This window comes from Drosophila tropicalis, unplaced genomic scaffold (assembly GCF_018151085.1).
Source record: "Drosophila tropicalis isolate 14030-0801.00 unplaced genomic scaffold, ASM1815108v1 contig_859, whole genome shotgun sequence".
NCBI lineage: Eukaryota > Metazoa > Arthropoda > Insecta > Diptera > Drosophilidae > Drosophila > Drosophila tropicalis.
This window is the reverse complement of record NW_027173353.1, coordinates 6,810,538-6,835,401: the sequence shown is the minus strand read 5'-3', so window position 1 is coordinate 6,835,401 and position 24,864 is coordinate 6,810,538. Positions and strand designations below refer to the sequence as shown.

At 34.2% G+C, this 24,864-nt stretch overlaps 2 protein-coding genes and 1 long non-coding RNA gene across 4 annotated transcripts; 2 read left to right on the top strand and 1 right to left on the bottom strand.

Annotated features, from left to right (window-relative positions):
- The first annotated feature begins 8,536 nt into the window (after nt 1-8,536).
- Nucleotides 8,537-12,169, top strand: LOC137582508 (uncharacterized). The gene is made up of 9 exons (XM_068297085.1): nt 8,537-8,716; nt 8,790-8,916; nt 8,987-9,130; nt 9,191-9,363; nt 10,098-10,304; nt 10,364-10,745; nt 10,819-11,029; nt 11,089-11,526; nt 11,592-12,169. Exons 1-9 carry the CDS (start codon nt 8,681-8,683, stop codon nt 12,058-12,060), a joined length of 2,187 nt encoding a protein of 728 aa, XP_068153186.1. The 5' UTR covers nt 8,537-8,680; the 3' UTR covers nt 12,061-12,169.
- On the bottom strand, nt 12,147-24,838 carry sqd (RNA-binding protein squid). 2 transcript variants are annotated; one of them, XM_068297086.1, is made up of 8 exons: nt 24,463-24,838; nt 21,568-21,608; nt 21,222-21,496; nt 20,916-21,153; nt 20,494-20,619; nt 14,499-14,612; nt 13,831-14,023; nt 12,147-13,750 (listed from the first exon to the last, which is right to left on the bottom strand). In XM_068297086.1, the coding sequence occupies exons 1-7, from the start codon at nt 24,663-24,665 to the stop codon at nt 13,953-13,955; spliced, it is 1,068 nt and encodes a 355-aa protein (XP_068153187.1). In that variant the 5' UTR covers nt 24,666-24,838; the 3' UTR covers nt 12,147-13,750; nt 13,831-13,952. The 2 variants fall into 2 exon arrangements, with proteins under 2 accessions (XP_068153187.1, XP_068153188.1); XM_068297087.1 differs by lacking the exon at nt 14,499-14,612 and having other exon boundaries at nt 24,463-24,837.
- Nucleotides 23,783-24,042, top strand: LOC137582511 (uncharacterized). The gene is made up of 2 exons (XR_011033291.1): nt 23,783-23,841; nt 23,923-24,042. It is a non-coding gene; the product is annotated as an uncharacterized lncRNA (long non-coding RNA).
- Nucleotides 24,839-24,864: the final 26 nt, after the last annotated feature.

Genomic DNA, 24,864 nt, shown 5'->3' with positions numbered 1-24,864 from the left:
AGTTTAAACCAAAGAGGACCTTTTTACTTAGTTCAATGGGTGTTTAAACGATTAACAACCCTGTTATTAGTTGAAATTTCAGTTCTTCAATTAAAATTCAAATATTCGAATAAGCTATTTGTAGCTACACAAAGTCTCTGCCACAAGCAGAAGTAATTAAACAGTAAAACAAAAAACAAGAGTATTTAACTAGAAAAATTTAAAACTTTTCTCTAAAACATTTGCTTTAAATAGATGACAATTTAATGCCTTGGCTTTGAGGCCACAAATTCAATGGTCAAAAACTACACAAGCAAAGTGCGAGTCTCTTTGTGTTTGGCTTTTGCGATGCACTTTTAGTGGATTTTGCAAATACTTTGTCATGCTTTTTGGTGAACTTAATTTAATTTTACAGAATATATTTTTCTGGCTATGTGATAGCATAGCCTTTGACGGCCTGCCAGCAATCTGTGGTGCGTTCAATATGTGATCCAGAGCTTGCATATTTTTGCGCACAAAGGTAATTGAATTATACAAAAACCTGTGGTATATGGCATGCATGACAAACAGTTTTAAAACAAATGCACATTAATTGAATTAAGGCAGAGTTTTTAATGTTGTTATATGAAAAAATAAACCATACGGTGTGCTATTAGCCAACTTAAAACTGGTAAAACAAACCGCAGGACATATGTAACTGTGTGTAAAGTATACTCTTGTTTACGTTGATTTGCTTTAAAGTGTGTTTTAGACAACATGTTCTAGTTACATACATGTATGTAAGCAACTGTGTTTACTTTATACATCACCAATGGGACAAATGTACATATGCACAATGTAGATACACAGAGGCGGACTAGGCTATATGAAGGTAAGTAAAATGTCTTGATGACCAAGCTGAAAAGATTAAGATTATTCACAGTACAAAATATTTTAGAACTATGTGTTTACAATCCAACTTGATTGAATATTATGTTTCACATTGTGTTTGCCACAATGTTTCAAGCTTTAACTCAACTGAATTACCTCTAATTGCCATGAAAGAATGTTTGGAATGCGATTCAATTAAGTGAGTGCGCTAGGCGAAACAAAGTGCTAGCAAACCAGAAACAGTGAGGACCCTTGGCTGTTGGACATGCAACAGGTGACTGCTGTTAGAACGAACGACAATACAAGTTATTCAATTAAAGCAAACAAAGAGACAATAAAGGATATTTGCTTATTTATAAATAGACTTCCAAGAATCATAAACTACTTACTTATTCTCTTCAATCTTGAAGATTAAAGAAGAAAATATCATTATTTTCAATAGTCAGTAGTAGATTATTTATATAGTGATAAAGATTTATGCGTTATATTATCGATTCATGATGCAATAGAAAAAAAGGAACTTTAAAAATTTGTTAGCGATACGATTCAACTTAAAAGATAGTGAATAAAAGATAGGGTAATTTTAAAGCTGTATCTAAAATTCAATAATCTAATATCAAGACGTTTTAGATCTAAGGATTGGATTTTTAGAAAAGTCCTCTTTTTTGACTATAAAAACCAAAAATATTAAATTCAACTAGAGTCAAGTAGTACATTGTTCTGTCCTTTAACATTTGTTATGTCCAATTTCTGTATTCTTTTTATGTTTGACTTAAATAAATTATTTAAAAAAGTAAACGAAATTTCGAATATTTAGCCCATGCTCACCCTGACCACCTAAATATATTCTTTTTAACCGCTGCAACCCCTTAATCAATCGCATTCTGTCCATAAGTAGACCAAATTGTAAATCTAATCATCATCATCAATGTTGGACCAATCTTTTAGGAGTAGTTCAGTAGACAGGTACAGTGGAATTACAACTACTTACATATTTATATACACATACTTTAGTATAATTCCACATTCAACAAGAAACAATCGCTTGGAACTTTTGCCATCCACCATTAAAGGCCATTTTTAGTTAAACACTCCGCAAGGTCCATGTGTTTAGTTCCCTCTGTGATACATTTTGTTGATGAGGCTCTATACTTCGAATGCCTTCGGAATGCAGTCAAATCCTTCAAAAAACACACTCGATGATCTTTAAAAATTCACGGTAGAAAATGAATATAATCAGATCAATAGCTGCTGCTCTGCAGTGGCCCCTAGTGGTAAGTGGTATCAATGAGAATGGAGAAATATATCCATAAATGTATATCCCAATTTTCATTATAATGGGTCTAGTAGTTTTTGTGTTCATCGAGGACATATGTATATACATAAAGGACCCTTAAAAATTTGTTTGATAACTGATGAATTCGACTTATATACAAGATATGGCAAATTGCATTACCAAGTTTTGATGAATAAAAATAAACTTTGTTGGTTTTTGGCTAAACCGCCCCTGTAAAACTGTATTAGAGTATATGTATGTATATATAATTGCATTACATCTAATACAAACAATTTGTATACACAAATTTTGGTAATTAAATTTTAAGTAAATATCAATTCATAGGCAAATGAGAGAATGGAAGACAGAGGACTCAAGTTAGATAGAAGGACTCTGTCTCTATTGCACTGGGCATGCGGGTGGTAACTGAAATTGAGCAACAAGAAGAACAAGAACGTTGATGATGACACTAAATAAAAGATTTTACACTGTTGATTTTTGCGCTTTTTGCAACTTTGCACGTTGCCATTGCACTTGATCTGTGTGCCAAACGTTACAACGACACTTCAACACACACAAGGAGCAGTAGAAGACGCAAAATGTGATGACAGTAGGGGAAAGTGGAGAAGTTGGAATGGGCGTAGATGCTGTAGCATGGAGCATCAGCTGCAACTGCAGTTGTTTGTAGCATACAATCAGCTCGTTTCGTTTTATTGCCAGGCACCAGCACCAGCAGCAGCAGCAGGCAGGCAGAATAAGGCAAAAGACACCAACATACAGTCAACATAGAGACGCCTCATCTCCAGCGTCGTTGTCGTCATCGCCATCGCCATCGTCATAGTCGTTGCCGTTGACTAGACACAAGACTTGACAGCAAAGCAAAATTGTATTTACATTCAATTAGTGCCAAACAAAATTGTCTTTGGCTGCTTGCCCTAGACTTGTGGGCCTAGGCTAAGGTGGGGTAAGGGTAGCCAAGAAACCCAAACTCTAAGCCAGTTTTGTCTATCTCTCTCTCGCTCTCTGTGTTTTCCTAGTTGGGGCCAGGAACTGTAAATTACTTTTTTGAACGAATAGCGGATGTCTAAGTAATGTAAAATTTATTTTAAATAAACTGCAAAATACATTTTGGCTTCGCCCCTTCATGTTTTGCAAGTATTTTATTTATGCATAACAAAGTACCACTTAAATCTGCTCAGCATTTCATTTCTTTTGCTCATTTTTCTATTTTTGCTTTTGTTTCTTTTTTTCTGCCTTCTTTTAGAAATACATATATATATATATATAGTCCTTTTTTTTTGTTGGTTTTGTGCTGTTCGAAAGTTTGCAATCTGCATGCCAAGTTGTCGACATTTTCACACAAACAGCCAAGGTTGGTGGGATGGCGGGGGAACCTATAGAAACAGAGTTTGGTACAAGAGAAAAGGGGTCTGAGGAAGAGTGAGTCATACAAGCCGTGTGCCAAGTGCAAGTGCCTGGCGCGTTTATAACTTTTCAACTGTTGTATGAAATTTTACAAATTAGATTCATTTCTATGCATTGAAATACATTTGCAAACTTTGCTGCAGAAAGTTGCCAGGATATTTGCACAAACACACTCGCATATGCACACGCACACGCACACAGAGACACATCGTTGTAAAATGCAGTCCAGGTCTAACAGACTGACAGACAGACTAACTGACTGAGGCGGCGGCAACTCTAACAACGACCCAGTGACACAACATGCCAAAAACTCAGTCTATTAGTTTACCAGTTTATAAAGAAACATGTATGTATAAAAGTTTCTACATACATATTTGCAATTTCATTAATACAAAACTAAGATGAAGACCCAAAGATAGACTCCAAACCCAAGCTATAGTTACCCTCGGCTTTGCCCCCTTCGCCATCAGAATTGTCAACATCTTTGCCACCAATTTTTTTTACTTTTTGTTAATTTTAACTTTGGCATACAGCAAAAGTTGTTGAGGCAAAAAAATTACCAGATATTGAAATGTGAAAACTCAAACATTCCAATGATAAAGTTAGCAAAAAAAAAAAAATACAAATAAAAATCATAAAAACGAAAGAAAAAATAGCAAACTCAACTCGAACATCATTTGCAGCATTAAAAAGAAATCAAAAACCCAGCAAAAGGTATCAAGGGCGTGGGCATAGGAACCAAACCTTGGAACAGAAATAGGATTCAATAACTTGTTTGTTACTTTAATGAAATATAGAAAACTGAAACAAAATAATGCCAATTTAAATTTAAAATTATTAAGTAAAGTTTTTTCAGCTCTCAATGGTCTTCCCTTTTTTATTTAATAGACCCTCTTAAGCTACGCCCCTGAGAGCAGGAAACCAATATAGAAGCAATGCGTCAAATGGATTGGATGCTGCTGGGGCGGTGCCCTCATGCGGGCTTTGGCATTCATCCGTGCGAACTACGACATTATCATAATTAATTAAAAAAGTTTTTTAAATCAATTTTCAAATGCCAAGATGACTGACTCGATATTTAATGAACAGCATAAGAGCTAAAAAGTGGAAAGCAGCAGATAAAATGTAAGAGGCAGAGAGAAAGATGATATGACGGCGACATTTGTTGGCCCTTTGACATGGGCAAAACAAATCTGGTTGAAATAACTGTAGTAATTGAAAGTTAATTTCTTGAATGTAGACAATATTTTCATTTAAATTTAACAATTAATTAACTAAACACATATGCCAAGTTAAATATTTGGGTAATTTCGATCGAAAACAAATCAAAGAAACTTCTTAGGAAAAATACATAGAAAAAAGACAAAGTAATTAAAAGTTATAACAATAATTTTGGTTTGGTCCAAATTATATTTGTTTTATTTAATTAATTAAAATTAAGATTAGACTAAAATTTGAATAATTTAACTGAATTTTTGCAATTGTCTGAAGTGATCAATAACTTGATATAACAAAAGTGGAAAGTACATAAAAATTATGATGACTATATTCTCATATATCTCTCTCTCTCTCTTTCCGTGTCTTTTATAGGCCATTATAAAAATTGAATGTTCATCGTAGTAAGTTATACACACATGCATACACACTCTCACATGCATACATATGTGAGTAGGTGGTTAGACTGGCGGGCGGATGCACCGAATCAAAAAGCTAGCAATAAGTGCAATGCATTTTAATTTCAACCGCAAAAACCTACAGAAAGCACAAAAAAGAAACCACATACACGGACCCATGCACACATACATATGTACATACATACATCGACAGTACGGAGTTAGTACATAAATAAATACTTGAGAACAAATATTTACAACTCTGGCATGGAATTATAAGCAGCGCGCGAAAGTATGCACTAGAAAAATGCGCCAAGGCTCACACCTGTTTGCTATTTGTATATTGTATGTGTGTGTGTGTGTGTGTGTTGTGTAAGTGCGCATAAAACGCGCCACAGCAGAAGTGAGCAGCATTTTTATTTATTTGCCGCGCTGTAGTTTTTATTTCTCTTTGCCACTACCACCAAAAAAAAAAAAAAAAAATTATGTATGTATGTATGTCTGAAATTCCTAGGACCACAACGCCAACGAAATACTGCAACGAGCTGGGCGTGTCTAGGGCGGACACACAGATAAGGTTGCCCCAAACTCGTTTGTAGAAACAGCCAAAAACTCCCTAACCAGCTAACCATCTTACCAACACACATCCCTTTAGAAGTTTGTTCGCGAAAGCGCCTGTTTAACACTTAAGATATCGTATGTCTTATATGGTTATACCCAAAGTACATATACATATGCAGAGTGCAATGTGTGTGTGTGTGTGTGTGTATGGTATGCCTCAAAGAAGGTATGTATGTAAGGAAGGAAGCTTGAAGCTAGCAAAAGATAAATATGCATGCGGTTGGTTTTATAAGGCATGGCAAAAGGTGCACTATTTACACACACACACACCGACAAAGGCACACACACATACAAGCACATATATCAGCCGTTTCAACAGACGCGCCTTCTTTCGCACATTTGCATGCAATAAAGATGGCGGAGCGATAACTAGGTTGCCTGCTATTGTTTGCCTTTTTACCCATATTTCTGTTCTCCAAGTGCATGAGTGTGTGTGTTTGTATATGTGTGGATACTTGAAGACCCCCTAAAAAGGCAGACAGCCACTAAAATGTTCCTTCTTTACCTTCAACTTTTTGCCTTTTTCTACAGCTGCTGCTGCTGCTGCCGTTGTTGCTCCCATGCATTATGCAGATGTACAGCAGGTTCATGAATATATATGTATGTGGATATAGAGCATATATGTATGTACATATATTTATAAGTGTATGTGTTGGTTTAGGAAAACAAAACACAAGCTCACAAGCAAATAAAACTTACTGACATATGTCTAAATGCGATAAGAGCTATGAACCATTCTCACCTGCCTACCTACCTACGTACCTACCTATCCATCTAGAGGAAGGAGAAAACAATTCAAAACTATAATACCAATTCGTATAAATAATAAAATGTGCATCAAAGCCAAGTTGTGTAAATCAAAATGCTGCCATAAAAATTGCCATATAACACGAGTCAACCAGTTGGTCAGACTGTGATCGAGGACGTTAAAGGTGAACAAGGGGAAAACAAACTACAAAATCGTCATCTAAGCAACGATAATGATTGCAATTCATTTTTATGAGCCACCTCCAGCTCTGCCTCCTTCTTGCAGTCACTTCACTATAAACTGGGGGAGGCATAGCGCTTTGCTAATGCGTTTTGCCATCATGCATAAAACGGAGCTTAACACGAAATGGTAAACTCCTGGAAAAGAGTTAAGAGCTGACAACTGAGTGGCTAAGCAGATTGTCCAGCTTAAACTTAATAAAATTGCTAAAATTCAGATTGGCAAAAGGAATTATATTTAATGAAATATTTCATTTCATTTTCACAAAAATATGTGATTTTCTGTGTATACATACATAAATAAACAAAAGAACTAAAATTATTAATATGGACTAGTGTCCATGGAGACAGTTTCCTACTCCAGTCCTGGTTTATATTTTGATTTCATTTTAGAATTTAAATCTTTTTACTTACCAACAATATGAGATAAGTCTAAAGAATGATTGCAAAGAAAAATAAATCTAAAATTCTGCTTATTAAATTTAGAAGAGGATAAAAAGTAGATGAAGGAAGCTAACCAACGTTTGCGTTGTTGATCTTTGTTTAGGTTAGTTTTGTCTTGGTTTTATACAATTAAATTGATTTATTTAACAGTTGGCTCTTCTGTTAAAAGAAGATAATATGTACATTCCTTAAGAAATTTTGAGAAATTTTATCATAAACTAAATGAATTCTTTGTGTTCATCCACCCCAATACCTCTTCCCACACCTGGCCATACCCTTGCTTGTCTTGATTATCATTATAATCGATCTGAATTATTGAATATATTAATTATGATTAATAAGTCTTACACTGACATTTATATCTCATAATCAACTTATATATAACAACTAGTAGAAAAAGTTTTTAAATACAATCCCTAATAGGAATGAAGTTTATAGATATAGAAGTTGTATTCATTTGTAATTTTGAGAAGTTAATTATTTTTGCCTTGACTTTTTTACAAGGAATATTTGTCAAGTGATGCTATGTGACATTCGTGCCAAATGTCTGCTCCCTGTAAAGGGCATTTTGGTCAATGCCAAGAAATGCCAATGCAGACCGCCCTTTCACTTATTTTTAGCGTTGACCGACCGATAGTAGCCGCGTAAGTGGCCAGCTAGAAGTGAGCAGGTAAGCAGGTAAACAGGTGAGGCGAGAATGTAAAGGTGAACAGTGCATAGTAGTCGCCAGGCATCGCCAATCAACTTTGACTAGCTGCACAAGAAGTCCCTTTATAAGTTTGACTTTCTATGCGGTTTACTTGGTTGGTTGGTTGTTTGGTTGCCTGGTTTGTTGGATGGTTGGATAGCCAGCGATTTTCCAATAAAATGAAATTGCATTTGATGATGCCCGGATATGTCGTTGCTGCTTTTTTTTCTTCTTGTTTTTCTACCAATCTCCACACTCTGAATTTACTTTTTCCTTTTTCCGCCGTTTTTGTTTCTCTTTTTGCCATTTATAGAAAATTGAATGAAAGTGTTGTTGGGTGCGACATTGCGACAAACTCTTGTGACCGGGAGAGCTGCAAAACGGTGACCAAGGGAAGGGAGCAGGATGAATGTGCGCGTGATTGGAAGCGATTTGTAGAAAGGTGAACGTTAGCTAGCCTTCAAAGTCTTTGCGGTTGGGAGAAGGAAGTGATTAGTGCTCCTTTCGTCTGTGGTTTGTTTGCGTGCTCAAAGCAAAAGCAAACACAGGAACAGAAAATCCAATTTGTAATATGGCCCCGGCAAGGTTGCCTTGATTTCATTGTTTTCAGTTTATTATACATTTGTACATACATATGTATATGTATATGTATATGTGTATGTATACAAACCTTTGAAAACAGTCGATACGCTTGTTTAGACTTTTAATATTTTCCATACAATTTTATTAAAACTCACAAAAAAAAAAAGAAAAAGAGTTAATAATATATAAACCAGAATGCATACAACCAAACTTAAGGAGGGCGATGACAGGGTAAGACATCTGGTTACCATCAGCTTGCATTCTCTCAGACCGATTCATCTTTCTTCCTTTTGCTATTTTGCAGGAAGACATGGAACTGAATCAAGTCTGGCGTGCCTGTCGTAAAATCCAAGGCGCAATTTTTCGTTATAACTTTGACATCTGTGCCGATTTAAAGCAACATGATCCCCAATGCAGCGGCTTCGTATCGGGTAACATAAGTTTCAAACATTATTACCATAAGGCATTTAATAACCTTTCTTTGTTTTATGACCCAACCAGAGTCCATATTCACCGCTGTCCTGGGCAAATATCGCAAAGTGGCCGGCATGTCCGAGTACGAGCTGAGGGATGTCACCGATTATTTTCAAATTCGCGATGGTCGCGTGGCCTATCGACAATTCTGCAAAGTGGTCTGCAGCGAAAGTGAGTGAATCCTTTGGAAGTGGCAATAGTAAATTTACTATCTTCACGAATTCTTTACAGCTTTAAACTCAAACGCTAAAAAGGATTTTTCCTCTGGCCTCGAATGGAATGATCCATGGCATATGAATGTCATACCACAGCCAGAGGATCGTCGAAGGCTTTGTTTAATACTCTACAAAATAGCCAGAGAGACACATTTACCATTGATGCCTTATTTTCAAGACTATGAACTAGTAAGTACAATTAAAGCACCAACACTACATGAAAAGATGAGTTTCGAAATTGAAAATTGCTCATACGACTTGTGGTACAGCAAAAACTGTTTTGTTTTACCATTGTTGGTAAAATTTTATAACACATTTAAGCCAAAAGAGTTTCAATATATTAAACATTGTTTATATAATTTAGAAGAATTTTAAAAATATTAAATATTAACACAAAATTGAAAAGATTTTAGCTAAAACTACATGAAAAGAAGAGTTTCGAAATTGAAAATTGCTCAAACGACTTGTGGTACACCAAAGTCTCTTTTGTTCAACCATTGTTGGTAAACTTTAAGCCAAAGAATTTCAATATATTAAACATTGTTCATATAGTTTAGAAGAATTTTAAAAATATTAAATATTAACTTAATTTAAGATTTTAGCTAGAAATATCGATCAACAACGTTTTATTATTCTCCCATCTAAAAGGGAAAACAATTTAAGAGAGAGAATGAAGTGAACAATAAAGAAAATTCAATTCAATTTATATCGAAGACTTGTCTAAAATACCTGAGCTCATTTTTTTTAATACAAATTTAACATTTTACTTAAAAATTGTTGAGGGCCAATGTAATTAAACGAGTAAATTAGTTGTTAAAAAGTTTTAGGGTGAAAACGTTGGTTACATATTGGCCACATATCGGCCCAAGATCAGTCTTGAATGTTAATCACTTTTAATAATTTTATTCTTTATGTAAATCTAGATAGCTCAAAATGTTGGAGTTGTAACTGTGGCCCACTTTTCGAGGGTATTGCACTTTATGAAGATTCCTCTATCCGAATCGGACTTTCTATTGCTATTGCGGCGTTACATGAAAGATGGATATCTGGTCAACTATGTGGCATTCCTGAAGCATATTGATAATATAATTGCCTATTTGAAACATCATGAACTGCTCGATAATTCTCATGTAAAAGAAATTGTCTCTTTAAACGATTTGCCCTTATAATTTGTTTATCTCCTTTGTAGGACATCATTAGAGATTTTCCTGGACGCTTGGTTGACTTAGAGCTATCTGAATTACCACCCGTGAATGGCTGCAAAATAGTTCATCCCATTTTTCCAGATGCTTGTAATCATCCAAAGAAATATCGCAATCAATGTGATTTGATATTTTGCGTTCAAAGCTATATATACAAGAATCAGATTCGCACAACCGAATTCTTGGAGAACTTTGATACATTGAAAATTGGTAGCATAACGAAAAATCAATTCGAACGTGGCCTCTCGAACATGGGAGTGGGCAAGTATCTGTCAAATCGAGAGATTTGTTTATTGGCCGATCGCTATATAGATCCAATCGACACAAATCGTGTAAGGTGGCGCAATTTTTGTGATGACATTGATACAGGTTTGCATTTGCGAGACAAAAAGCGATGCGGGGAAACGCATTTAAATGTTTTCCTTTTTCTATTTGTTTCAAGTGTTTACTATAAAGAATCTGGACAAGATGCCACAATGTGTAGTGGAATCACCTTTGCGTCATATTAAAGAGCTACCCAGAGTGGGCACTGCAAATTGGGATGGAGCTCCTCAGAACATACGTGATCAATGTGAAGATGCCATGGCCAGGATACGCATACGTATACGCAATCGTCGTCTATATTTGCATCCATTCTTCCGTAGCTATGACAAGTGAGTGGATTTTTACTTTTCGAGAGATTCCTTTTTTCATCTTTTGTGTGCATTTCCAGATTAAATAGTGGCCATGTTCGCTGCAATCAAACCAATCAAATCTTTCGCACCAATGGCATACTGCTATCGGATCAGGAGCTTAATGCTGTCCTCAGTCGTTATGGCAATGAGCTGGGCTTCTGTTATACCAAATTTCTGGATGATGTGGATCCAGCTGAATATGCCATGCCCAGTATGGTGGCCAAGCAACAGCTTATTGAGTGTCCGCGCATGGCGCGAGATAACACGGAAAAACCAGAGGATAGCGAAGAGACTATCATACGCATTCTCACCAATGCCAAGCGACAGGCTCTGGTTAAAGGAGTGTCTGTCATTGATTTTATGTCCGATTACGATCATCATCGTGAGGGAGAGATACTGGAATCGGACTTTAAGCGTGCATTGGACAACTCAAGTGTTCAACTCAAAGAGGAAGAGGCCAATGCCCTGTGTAATATGTGAGTCTTATCAGTTAATCCCATTCAACTCTCTACTAACTACTCTCTCCACCTGATGCATTCAGTTTCCGGTCGCCACGTCGCACGGCCTGTGTACGTTATCGTGATTTTTGCAAAGCTCTCGACGAGATTTTCATACAAATCGAAACAAATATGGGTGATCAAGTGGTCACTGCTATGCCGCTGCTGCATTTGCCCAATTTGGATTGTGTCGATTGCTTCTTGACGTTCGAGGAGCGTACAGTTTGCTCGCAGGCCCTCATGAAGTTGGCCCGCAAACCCGACGAGATATCCAATTTGAGTCAAATCTTCAAGGACTTTGATCGTGAGCAATGCGGTTCGGTTACCCAAAATCAATTCCTGCGCGCCCTTACTGTCCGTGAGATGCACCATATGCTGAGTAGCCGTGAATTCGAATCGGTTTGCAAATGTTTTGGTGTCAAACGTAGTCTCTGCCTGGAGTTCAACTATCGTGAATTCCTCAAAATTTTGGATGTTCTCTATACCACTGGCCAGGTCAAGCGTAACTATTAATGTGATATTCGTTGTAGTTTGTTCAAAATTCTCTGTGTACTCAACCCATTAAAAATTGTAACCCAAGTGGAATTAAAAGAAAATAGTTTCAGAATTCATAAATATATAATTCTTAAATGAATCTTTGTTCCGTTTTCTTTTTGTTTTGTTTTGTTTTGTTTTTGGGGGAAATGCGAAATTAAGTAATGCGCTTGTTTACACAATAATGCTTTATCATTTTATAATCTATTAATGGTTTTAAGTTCTCTTTGATTTTTTTTTTTTTGTTATTTTATGCAAATTTGTCAAAAAGAAAACCCCGAAAAAATGCAATTTCGTGCAATTTGTCTTCTCTCTCTGTCAACTACAATGATTCGGACGTGTTTTCTTTTCGCATATACAAATTTCCCTTTATATATATATAGTAATTAATATATTTTTATCGTTATTCTGTCAACAAATCATTTTCTTTTTAAAACTAGACATTTTATTTCCTTTTCGTTAAATGGGATTTGCTCTTGGCGCTGTATTTTCTCTTAGAATTTTATTAAAATATATTTTATATATATATCCCATTCTCTTATCTTTCTTTTTTTTAAGTTTTATATATATTTCTAGACTATGAGCGCGAAAAAATTGAGTAGGATAGAGATAGATAGAGTTCATAATGATAAATGGTTTTTCGTTTTCTTTAAGTTTTAATTTAAAAAATCATTTCTATTTTGGTGGATTTGTTTGGACGCGGACTTTAATAGTTTGTCCCGCAGGAACACCAGCAAGCTGGCGTTTGTTTGTTTTTGTTTTTTACATAATTTTTTTTCTCTTTTTTTTTTTTTTTTGTTTTGTTTGTTCTCTTCCTTTTTGATGATAGTTATTACATATTACAGTTATTAATAATTAAATTTAAACAAATACTTAAGGCCTATTGTATTTTAGCTGTTTTCTTTTTCTTTTTTAAATGTTTTGTGTCTATTTCCCTGTGCTTAACACGTTAAACAATTACCATGCCTAATGTATGGACTACATTAGAAAAAAAAAAAGAAACTAAATGAAACGAAACTAATTTGTTTCGACACACAACGGGTAAATGGGGGCGTGGCTGGTATGTCTGTCGTGAGTGTGTGTGTGGTGCGGTGTGGAGTGTGGTGCGGTGTGGAGTGTTATGGAGTGTGTTTGTGTGGTTTCTAAGTGGTGGTTTGTGGAGGGAGTTCATATACATATATATGGTATCTTGGTGGGAGAGTTTTTGTTTTTTTTTTTTTTTGCTGGCTTAATGAGCGTGCGGCTATGAAAAATTAGCCACTTGCTGAAAAATTACATGTCGTCTAAGCCTAACTATATTTATATAAATGATGCCGCCTTGTTAAACTCGTGTGTTTTGGTTTGGGTACACATTCGATTTGTTGTTGCTGTTGTATATCTTCTGTTGGTTTTTGTTTGTTGTTGTTGTTGTTGTTGTTGGAATGGTACATACAGATAAAAGAAGTGTGTGCAAGAATTAGAATTCTTCTTTCATCAACTACCGCCAATGCCAGTCTTGACGCCTTTGCTTACTATGCCATGAGAATGAGAGGTGGTTTACCGTTTGTCTGCAGTCGCTTTACTATATATTTATATAATTATATATATATATTTTGTTTTGTTTGTTTTTTTTTTATTTCTTTTGTTTTAGATATATGTGTTTAGAGGTGTGTTGTTTTGTAGTTAGATGCTGCGAATAAGTTGAAAAATCAATTGATTATTAGTTTTTTCATTTACAAATTGAAAAAAAAAAAAAACTTTTTTGCTTACCATAACAAACTAAACTAAGCAAAAATTCAAATAGTTTGTAGTTATATCTGTAGAGAATGTCCCCAATACATATATATGTATTTATATATATATATTAACATATATATTGATGTATCTTTTACTTAGTAGGGTTGATGTCTTGGCTGACGTCCCGTGCCACGCTGTTTGCCCCCACCATTAAAACCGCCGCCGCCTGTTTCAAATATAACACATATTTACATATACATACGACAAATATGGATAGAAATAGATTGAATATATATTAAGTTGTTTGATTTAAAGGGCGAGAAAAAAAAAACCAAAAAAATTAAACACAAACTGAGGGAGAATAACCGAAATAATTAAAGAGATAGTCCATTAACATGCACAAGGATTAGCTATGCATTTGCTTTGAGGAGAATTTTTACACTAACTACGCCAAATGGACACATTAAAATAAAGGACTATATGCAAAATTTTGACCAAATCTAATGAGGTAAGGTATTAAAGGAAAGCATCAGACACACGCGCACACTTTTCGCAATAGCCAATCTAACACACACAAAGAAAGGGTATTAACAAAAGGTGTAAATTGTGGTAGAACTTTAGGTTTTGGTAGGGAAAGGGGAAATGTTTTGGGAGCAGGGGTTGGATATGTTTTGTGGGTTTTGTTTGTTTTAAATTTATACCTTTGGGACCGCCGCCGCCACGGGGTCCACCGGCACCGCGACCACCCATATTGCCGCCGCCGCCGCCACCGCTGCCATAGCCATTACCATCAAATCCGCCGCCATAGCCGTAATCTTTTTACATTTTTTTTTTTTTTTGTTTGTTTGTTTTATTCAACAATTTCATCAACACACATATTTGTGGCCATTATTATTGATGCAGTTGATTGTTGTTGGTGGTATTGGTTGGTGGTGGTGATGGTTGTTGGTTGCACATGATGTTAGAAGATTGAAAACACAAACAAAGCTTAGCTTATTTAAAAGAGTAAACGTTTATAAAATGTGAGGAGGACGTTTCGTTCCTAACTCGGTTTTATGTTGGTTGGATTTTGTTTGGTTTTGTGGTTGTAATGGATGGATTGGTCAAAATTTTGTACAACGCTGCGCCGAGGGGAGACAATTCAAATAGAGCACAAGTTGGCAAGCTGGAAAGGAATTCTTCACGAATCCCGCCCGCCATCGCCGCCTGGGGTGGGGGTTGGGTGACGCATTTGATGGTATAATATATATATTTATAGTATATATATAAATTTATCAACTGAAATACACATAAAAATTGTTGTCTGTGGTTTTTTTTTTTTTTTTTTTTTCTTTTTATTTGCTCATTTCTTGTGGATTTTGATTATAAGGGTTTTTTTTTTTTGTCGCTGTAGCTCAAAAGTACAATATAATTATTTTTTGTAATAAACAATTTGTTGTTGTTGTTGTTGTTTTTGAATTGCTGCTGCTGATACACAATAAAAATTAAGAAAACAATTTTTCATTTATCTTCCTTTCACTCACTGCCTGTCTTTTTCTATTATTCTCAGTTTCTGATCTACCTTTTTCTAATTGCAATTTTTTCTGGTAGTTGGTTTTTTTTTTTTTAAATATATATTTTTTAATATGTTTTATATAAAGACGCAAGGCGGCACTCACACTTAGTACATGCGGTTTCATTTGTTGTTGTTGTTGTTGGTGTCTCTGTTGTTTATATTAAGGGTACTCTTCTGGTCAACTATCGACTCGTCTCGGTTCGTTTGGACTTATATAAAAAAAAAGCACATGTTTCACAATGTATTTTCTCAATTGAATTCATTTTCTTCTAACATTTTTGTTTTTTTCATTTTCATTTTTCTTCTTGAAGCACTTTTGCATTTTCTTTATATATGTATATATATTTATTTATTATTTTTTTTTTTTGTGTTTATTAATTTTTACCTCATTTTCCACACAACAATTTCAGCATTTTCGTTTTGTTTAGGTTGATCAAAAAATTTTGTTATTTTCATTTCCAAAAATCAAACCAAAAGTTGTTTGTTTTTTTTTTAAGTTTAGTTTTTAGTTGCTTTTCTTTCATTTCAATATTGCGAATTCATTTGCTGCTGCTCTTGTGTGTGTGTTTTTGAATGTCTCACCTCAGCAAAAAAAAATTTGATTTAAAGTTTGGGGCGGGTGTTGGAGGGGGCTAGATTTGAGGGGGGGAATTTTCATGGGTGTATAGATCTGATGGGCGTTTTCATATCAGATTCATGTTGAATGTGATAAGGAGGAGCAAAAAAGGGGGGACTCTGGCTGGCTCTTGTCGCGGATGTTCATTTTCATTTTCAATTCAAATCTTCGGACTTATAGAAAAACATTTTGCGAAAAACAAAAACAAATGCAAATGGTCAACAAATTTTTACTTGATAATTGAGTTAATTATATAGATTAATTTTTCAATAATTTATACTCTCGTTTTTGCTGTTCATTATTATTGTATCGATTGTTGTTGTAGTTGTTAAAAACAAGAAAACTTTGTATATAGCTTAAAATTTGCTTTTTCAATATTTTACGTGATTAAATTACTTTAGTTTTTTTTTTTTTTTTTTTTATAGATTTTTTCAATGCGTTTTTACTAAAAATCAAAAAAAAACGTAACTTGATTAATTATGCTAATGTATTACTTGATAAAAAATATATAAAGATTTAAATTTTATAAACAAATTATTGAAAAGGGTAGGAAAATATACGTTAAATTTTAAGTGAACATATAAAGAATTATTTGCAGGATATTTTGCTTGCTTGTTCTATAGGTATATCGAAGAGATATATAGACGTATATAGCCTGTGGTTTTTGGGTGTCTTTGCGTGTGTGTGTGTGTGTGAAGTGTTTGATGTTTGTTGAATAGATGTTGCATTTAACACACACAACCGGACGACAACGGAGAGAAATCTTCTTTTGCTTTGTTTCCCTTCTACTCTGATGATTTTTTTTTTCTTCTGATGTAAGATTTTTTCAGGGTTTTTTTTGTAGTTTTTGTGAGGCGAAACATCGGAAAATTCGGTATTACAATAGATAAAGATGTATATATATATACATATACATATATGGCGATATGTATATATACATATATATACATGGCTTTTGTATATAAAATTTGTATATGCTCAAAACTCATAATAAAGAAAGTAACTTTACGTAAATAAAAGATAGTATTATTACACAACTTATTTAAACATTATTGTTATATAAGAGATGGTGGTATTGGTAGTAGTAGTAGTAGTAATAATATTAATAATTGTTGTAATAATGTTGAAAGGAGTGAACGGGGGTGGGGGATCATGTTACTTTAGATCGAAAGATTGCATTTCGTTTTGATTACTCTTCCCCCTTTTCATTTTCCTTTCAACATAATTCCTTTTTTTTTGATTTGCTTTTTATGGTTAGTTTTAAAAAAATTGTTTCAAGTGACAACAGAAAAATGTAAAAATATTTAAATACATATATATTTAGAAAGATATATATATATATATATATATATGGTCACAGAAATATTATAATTGCTGCTCTACTAAAAACTTTTACAAATTTCGTTTAGTTGCCTAAACACATTTTGAAACATTGTAAACAAATATATATATGTATAATGTAAAAATTATATTGCATAAAAATGTGTATGTGTTTTTTTGTTTTTATAAGTAATTTTAAGATAAATGTTATAATTGATTTTTTTTTTTTCGTTTTTTGTTTGACTTTTTGAATGGACAACTTGCTAAAAACATTGAGAAACATGCAGAAAAAAAAAAAATATTTTTTGTGATTGATTTTTTTCATCTCTTAGTAAAGAAGTTATGCAAATTATTGGAAAAAAAATATGCAAACATATTGTGTTTTTAGTTTGATTGCAATTGATATATATAATAATAATAATTATAATAATATGATCTCAAGAAGCAAATGTTTGTATATATGGGATTTTTATGTTGATTTACTTAAGAGATATTAATAAACAATATAAGAGAAAAATATATATGATTAAAATTATTAAAATTGACGAAGTGTGTTTTTATATATTTTATTTTGTTTTGTTTTTTTTTTTTTCATTTAACTTTTTTAATTGTTTCTTTATTAGAAAAAAATAATCTGTGGTTGTTGTCGTTAGTTGTTGTTGTTTATTGATTGTAGTTGTTGCTTTGTTTGGTCATTGATGTTGTTGTTGTTGGTGTTTGAAAACAACGTATGAACGTGTGCAAAAAAATGGGCCGCATTGCGCGCACAAATTACGTTTGGATTTACGTTTAGAAGCTACTTTCAAAAACATTTATCTCATTTAATTTTCTTCTTTTCTTCTTCCTCATATTATATCTCGCGTTGCTTTTCATTATTTATAGTTCGTTTGTTTTTGTCAAGAAAGTGCAGCAGAAATGCAAATAAAGCAAATAAAAGAATGGTCTATGGGGGCTTTTAACACTGCATCGTACACATATACGTACAGCGACTTTTGAGTCACTGTGGCAATGTGTACGACTGTCTAATCACCCCCCGGAAGGCCCGTTTTGTTTCTTTTTGTAGTTGTTGTTTTACAAGGATTTGCCTTAAAAAGTAATACTATCAAAAATAGTACCATATAGTGTAAAAAAATGTTAATATTTAACATTTTCGTTTATTTCATATATATAAATATATAACATTTGTGTGTGTATGTGTGTGTGTGTGTATGTGTATGGGTGTGTGTATATATATATATTTTTTTTGTTTTTTCTTCTCATTAAAATTGACAGGCATACGAAAACATATGCATTGCAAAAAACGTTCAATATTATCTCGTTGCCGAAATAATAATATATATCTAAAAATATATTTATATGCTATATATATATATATATATATATATAATGTATATATATATTTATTTTTTTGTTAAATAGAAATGTAAATCAAAGCTTTGATTACGTGTTATTTCATTTTTCTTGGTATCTTTGTTTGTTTGTTTGTTTGTTTGCTGGTTGGCTTGTTGTTTAGCGTTTTGTTAAACAAAACAAAAAAAGGAAAACTATTTTAATAACTATTTTTAATGCGTCTGTGCTGAGTCTGTGTGTGTCTGGTTGAGTCTGTTGGTGGAGGTTGAATGGGTGTGGTGGGGAAGGGTGTGTAAGGTGAGTGGGTGTATGTGTGTGTGTGTGTGTGTATTCCAACAGATTTTGGTTTCAGTTTTGTTCAAACAATAACAGTTTAGTTAACAATATTAAATAAAGGCACAAGTTTGGCCAAAACGCTGGCATTTTACACAGTTGACAGTTTCAGTTGTTGTTGTTGTTGTTGTTCTTGGCACATCAATTGCATATTAGACTTGATTTTAACACTCTAAACTTAAAGTGGAATAGCTTTAGGCGCTGCTAAGAGTTATCCAATTATTAAAAAATAATAATTATTACTCATACGTCACGTTGTTTCTCTCTAACCGAATGAGTGATATTATTTTAGAACTATTGAATCATCTGGCCTGCAGTTAAAGCTTTCTACTCTCTATTTTAAAATGCTCATACCAGTTCTAATGTATGCGGTTCTTTTGTCTGTTCTTGTTTTTGTCGTTATTGTTGTCTGTTTGCCATTGCGTTTGAGGTATTTGTCATCTTTGGAAAGTCTGCTTAAAAGAGCGCGACCTCACATCGTGTGAACATTGCTGTTTGTTGTTGTTGCTGCTGTTGGAGTTGCTGCTGCTGCTGCTGTTGCTGCTACTTATGGTCTGGTCTGGTCTCCCAATGAATAAAGTTGAACGTCACATGCCAGATAACACTATTTTGTTGGGTTTTCTCTTCTATTCTTGTTCCTTTTCATCTTCTTCTCTTTACTCTTCTGTTACTATCTCTCTCTCTCTCTCATGTGTTCGTTCGATCTATTTGTTTTTCTTTTACTCATTCGTTTTGCATATTCTTTTATTATTAAACAACACAATCATTAATACACACGCTTCGTCAGTTTTATATAATTAAATGCTAGACAAACTAATAAATGATTATTAATTTTAACTTTTTTTTCGTTTATGTTGATTTTTTTGTTTTTTACGTTTAAAAATTTAAAATTAAAATGTATATATATATGTGTATATAAAAAAGAAGAAAAATTGTGTCAACATTAATCTTTTATGTTTTTGCAATATATAAAAAAGAGGAATTTGGTTTTATATAAAAATTATCTAAATGTTGACAATGCAAAAATCGTTTGTTTTTATATATTCAATTTAATAGTTAATAGTTTTCTTGTTTTTAGCGACGTTGTTGTTTGTTTCTTTCTTGTTGTTTGTTTTGTTTTGTTTTGTTGGTGTTGTTAGAAATGCAGCAAATTGTTTCATTGTTTGTTTTTGTTTTTCTCTCAGTTTTCATTTTCATGGTGTCAAGGGCAAATCAATGATGCAACAACAACAACAACATTATCATCGTTAGAAGGTCGATTGTGTTTTTTGTTTAGTCTATAGTGTTGTTTGTTGCTCGATGGTCGTATAGAATTTTGTATTTGTTTTTGTTGTTGATTGTGTTTTTGATGACGTTGTTGTTGTTGCTGTTGTTGTTATTGGTTGTGCCCGACACTGATGTTTACTTAATTAAAACTGCTGATAGTTGTTGCTATTGTTCTTGGTCTGATGATAATTACTTGACGACGTGTTGTTATTGTAATAATTGGTATGAGCATTATTATGTTGTTTGTTGTATTTACCATAACCGTAGTCATATCCGTTATAGTAGCCACCGGTATAGTAATCACCGTAGCCGCCTGCACCATAACCACCAGCACCATAGCCGCCATAGTACGAACCCTGTCCGTCCCATTGGTTATTGTAGCCTGTGTAATAATAATGAAAAGAAAATTCATGTCAGAAATAAAGTTTGATCCCACTTTGTGTATAATAAATCCTTCAAATTCAAAATATCGTATTAACAAATGTCTGAAGGGAGCGCAATCTATTTAAAGAAAACATAAACTTGGCTTTAAGGATCGACTTTAAACTACGTATTAGTGACAACTCTTGAGTTAAAAAACAACAAAAAGAGAGAACCTCTTCTGTAATTCTAATTGTATGCCCTTTTCTATTTGATAATATCCAGTAGGTGGTAACACCTTGTGGACCATATACTAACCACCACGTCCGTAGCCACCGCGTCCTCCACGCATACCGCCACGTGGACCACCACGCATGCCCATCATTTGATTTTCAGGTTTTGGAGTGGCTCTCTTAACATCCACCTCCTTGCCAGAGATTTTCTGTTTTGGCGTCTTCAGCAAATCGGTGACAACCTGCTCCGAATCAAAGGTGATAAAGCAGAATCCTTTGCGCTGTGACTTTTGTTTGTCGAATGGCATCTCAACTTCAACAATCTAAACCAAAAGCAGTTGAGAGTTAATAAGACGTTTATAAATCAATTATTTCCAAAAGTTAATCTTACCGTGCCGAATTGACTGAAATAAGTTCTGATTTCCTCATCACTAATTTCGGTAGTCAAGCCACCCACAAAGATTTTGCCATGGCGTGCCTTTGCTTTTTTGGGATCGACCTTCTTGCCGTTAATGACATGTTCCTCCGCAGAGCTGACTTTATCAATAGCCTCGGTATTGGTGAATACAATGAAGGCGAATCCACGAGAACGCCCAGTCTGGGGATCTGTTTTAACGTTGATGCTATCAATATCGCCAAATTTACCAAAATGATCGCGCAGTTCCTCTGCAAAAAGATGAAAAGAATAATATTTAATAGTTTGTTCCAGTATTTTATTATTTAATTATTGTACTTACTCTCAGTAGTTTCCCAGCTAAGGCCGCCAACAAAGAGTTTTCTGTGAAGGTTTAAATAAGAATGTGAATTTAAATTATATTGAATTGAAACGATTTGTGCATATTTGATTTTTTTCTTCTTGTTCAAAATAAAATTAACCAAAAAAAAAGGTTTATTTTTGGGGGGCACGGAAACAGGTTGTATCTAAGTGCGCGTTGGGAAATATATATATAATTCTTTTCCACAAATTGAATTACTTTAAATATCACTTCTCTTACAAAATTTTGTTTACGGAAATAGTAGCTGCAAAAAGTTTGATGACAGAGCAAGATAAATACGAGAAAACGAAAGGAAAACAAACTCACCAAATTGTGCATTAATTACTGTATATGTATATATTTTTCAATCAAGATTCTTATTTTATGGATAAAATCGAGAAACAAAAAAAAATAAATAGAGATTTATTAAAGACAAACTTTATCGTTTAGGAAATGAGCGAAAGAGTACGACGAGCGAGCGTTCGATCGAGAGAAACAAACGAGCGAAATATTTGAAATATATATTATATAACTGTATATGCAAAGAGTGAATTTTTCGATTTGTTTGGAAACTGGTTTTGTTTTTTTTTTTTTGTTAATATTAAAAGAAATTTCACAATTGATTATGAGAAAAATGCAAAGATTTATGTTTTTATGCTGCTTATGAATTTTTTCTTTTCTTTATTTATTTTTAAATGCTTTATTTTGGTTCCAAGTAAAAAAATTTATTTTTTTTTTAATTTGAATATTCAAATTTTAAAAAATAGAATGGTGATTATTTGACAACACTTAAAAGATATTTTATTTTTTTAATGTACGTTACGCTTAAAGTTTGGAAAAGTCTTTTTTGCTGGTTAGATCGATCACTTTTGGGCGAAATTTAGAATTGATCTCGATATCGGAGCTCGCTTTTTCGATTTTGTTTAGTTATATATTTTTTTGGTGTGCTGTGTGGTTTTTTTTTTTTGGGGGTTGGGGGAAGAAGAAGATGGTCCCGCGTTTGGTGTTTACATTTACGTTACTTTTTTATATCATCGGCTTCGGCAAAAATAAAACAACTCTTATTTTCTCTTGCACTCTCTCTCTGTTTCTCTTTCTCTGATTTGCATGATACAATTATTAGAAAAAAACGTTATATTCTTTTTACATCTTCGTTCCAATTGAGAATTTGAGATAATTTTGTGTACACAATAGTTTCTATTGATTGATTTCGATATTTAATGATTATTTTTGATTGTTTGAGTTTATTTATTTTTGGTTAGATAAATACCATCATCAATCGAATCGCCTCGCATCAGTCGGCATTTGTTGCAGCGGTTGTTGTTGTTGTTGTGTGTGTGGTGACACTTGCAGTTGCCGTTGCAGTTGGCGGTGGGGGGTTAAGTTTGGCATCCGTTGCGCACGCTCCGCAAGAGATCCTTCTCTCGCTATTTCACTCCTCTCCTCTCCCACTCCCATCATATCCTTGAGATTTAGCATTGCACACTTGGCACTTTCACCTTCTCTCAAGACCTGCCGGAGAGGAACAAGGTTAGTTCGCTCAAACACAACAGGAGGATAACAAGCTGCTATGGAATTTTGTAGATTTGATTTGATTTGATTTTTGACACTTTTCTTTTTTTAAAACAGTCCCTTTCTCCAGGCGGACGCATCATTTCTCCGTGCTTCACTGATGGGAGGACTCCCTTTTTTTTTCTTTCTCGACTTAAGATTAACTTAAATATTTTATAATTTGTTGATGAGCAAATGAAAAAAAAAAAGAGAATACGCAACAAGAAAACAAAAAAAAAATAGAAAAAAAAACAAGAGAATGTTTGATTTAAAAAAAAAAAAATGATACCTAGTCCGAGATTCACCTAACTGTTATTTCTTAAGACCAACGCTGCAAATACTCCATGAATCACTCTTCAACGACAACTTCAATTGCTGCTGATGTGTGTGTGTGACTGCTCCATTCACTGATAAAAGGTCGTCGAAAGTATACCCCAAAACACCAAGACGACGACGACTACAACAACAACAATCTCATGCCGGCGGCTCAGCAACAACACACGCTCTCGGCACAAAGAAGCCGGCAATCAAAAGAGAATAGTGAAAAATGCAAACAGAGGCCAAATATACCTACATATACACATAAGCGAAAATATGCGTGTATGTGTGAGCCGCCATATTGGCTACTACACAGAGAAAGAACAAACGAAACGAGAACGAAAAACGAGATAAAGAGAAAAATGGAAAGAATAACAACGAATGGCTGTAAGAAAAATAATGCGAAAAAATACTCAGAGACACATACAAATACAAAACTCAGTTTTTTTTCTTTCTTTTTTTTTTTAGGCAAGTGAAAGGCAAACAGCACAATGTGTGCACACATAACCTCACAACTATGGGGAAAATGTGCTTCATGCGGAGAGCAAGAATTATTTTCAGCTGACGCCGCCAATGAATTGCGAAAAATATACATACATACATACATATTAATGGAAATCTCGATTAGAACAAAAGAAAAACAAATTTTCCACCAAATTTCTATTATAATTTTCCATTCACTATTGTGTGAGTGCGGAGGTACAGTCGCACGCACACATACACTCACACAGCAGAGGCGAGCGCAAAAAAAAAAAAAAAACACAAAGGGGTCAGCCAGTCGCAAGACTAGACTACGCTGACTCCCCGCCAAACCAACCACGACGACGACGATGTTAGCTTCGCTTTACGTAACAACTGAGAGTGGTGGTAGTAAGAAAGGTGGTAACCGAAAGAACAAAAAAATAGATATAGTTAGGCACATGATCGCTAGACAAATGTTTGGTTCACTTTCTGTTACAGCGGGCTGCAAAAATTCGGGAATTAAGAAACATTCCAATCTTTAAATACCTGTCGTCATCACGCTGGTTGACTACGGCACCGCCTTCAGAGTTGCTGCCGTTGCTGTTGCTATTGCTATTGGTGGAGCCGGTAGCTGGAGTTGCCGCCGCATCACCATTTTCGGTAGCAGTGGGGGTGGGCACGTCATTGGTGGTCACATCCTTGGTGAAGTCTTCACCGTTCATTTCGCTGTCGACTATTTTATCGGCCATTTTGTTAGTTGCGGTGTGTGTACGGAGTAACTTTTGTTCTTTTTTTATATGCCAATTAAAAACGTTTCTGCGAGGCTGATTTTTTAACCAAAAAATCTATTCTATTTTTATACACACACTCGTCGAAAACTCGCACGTACAAATGACGACCGGAAAATGACAAATAGGCAGCGTGTGTGTATATGGGCAAAAACAAGGT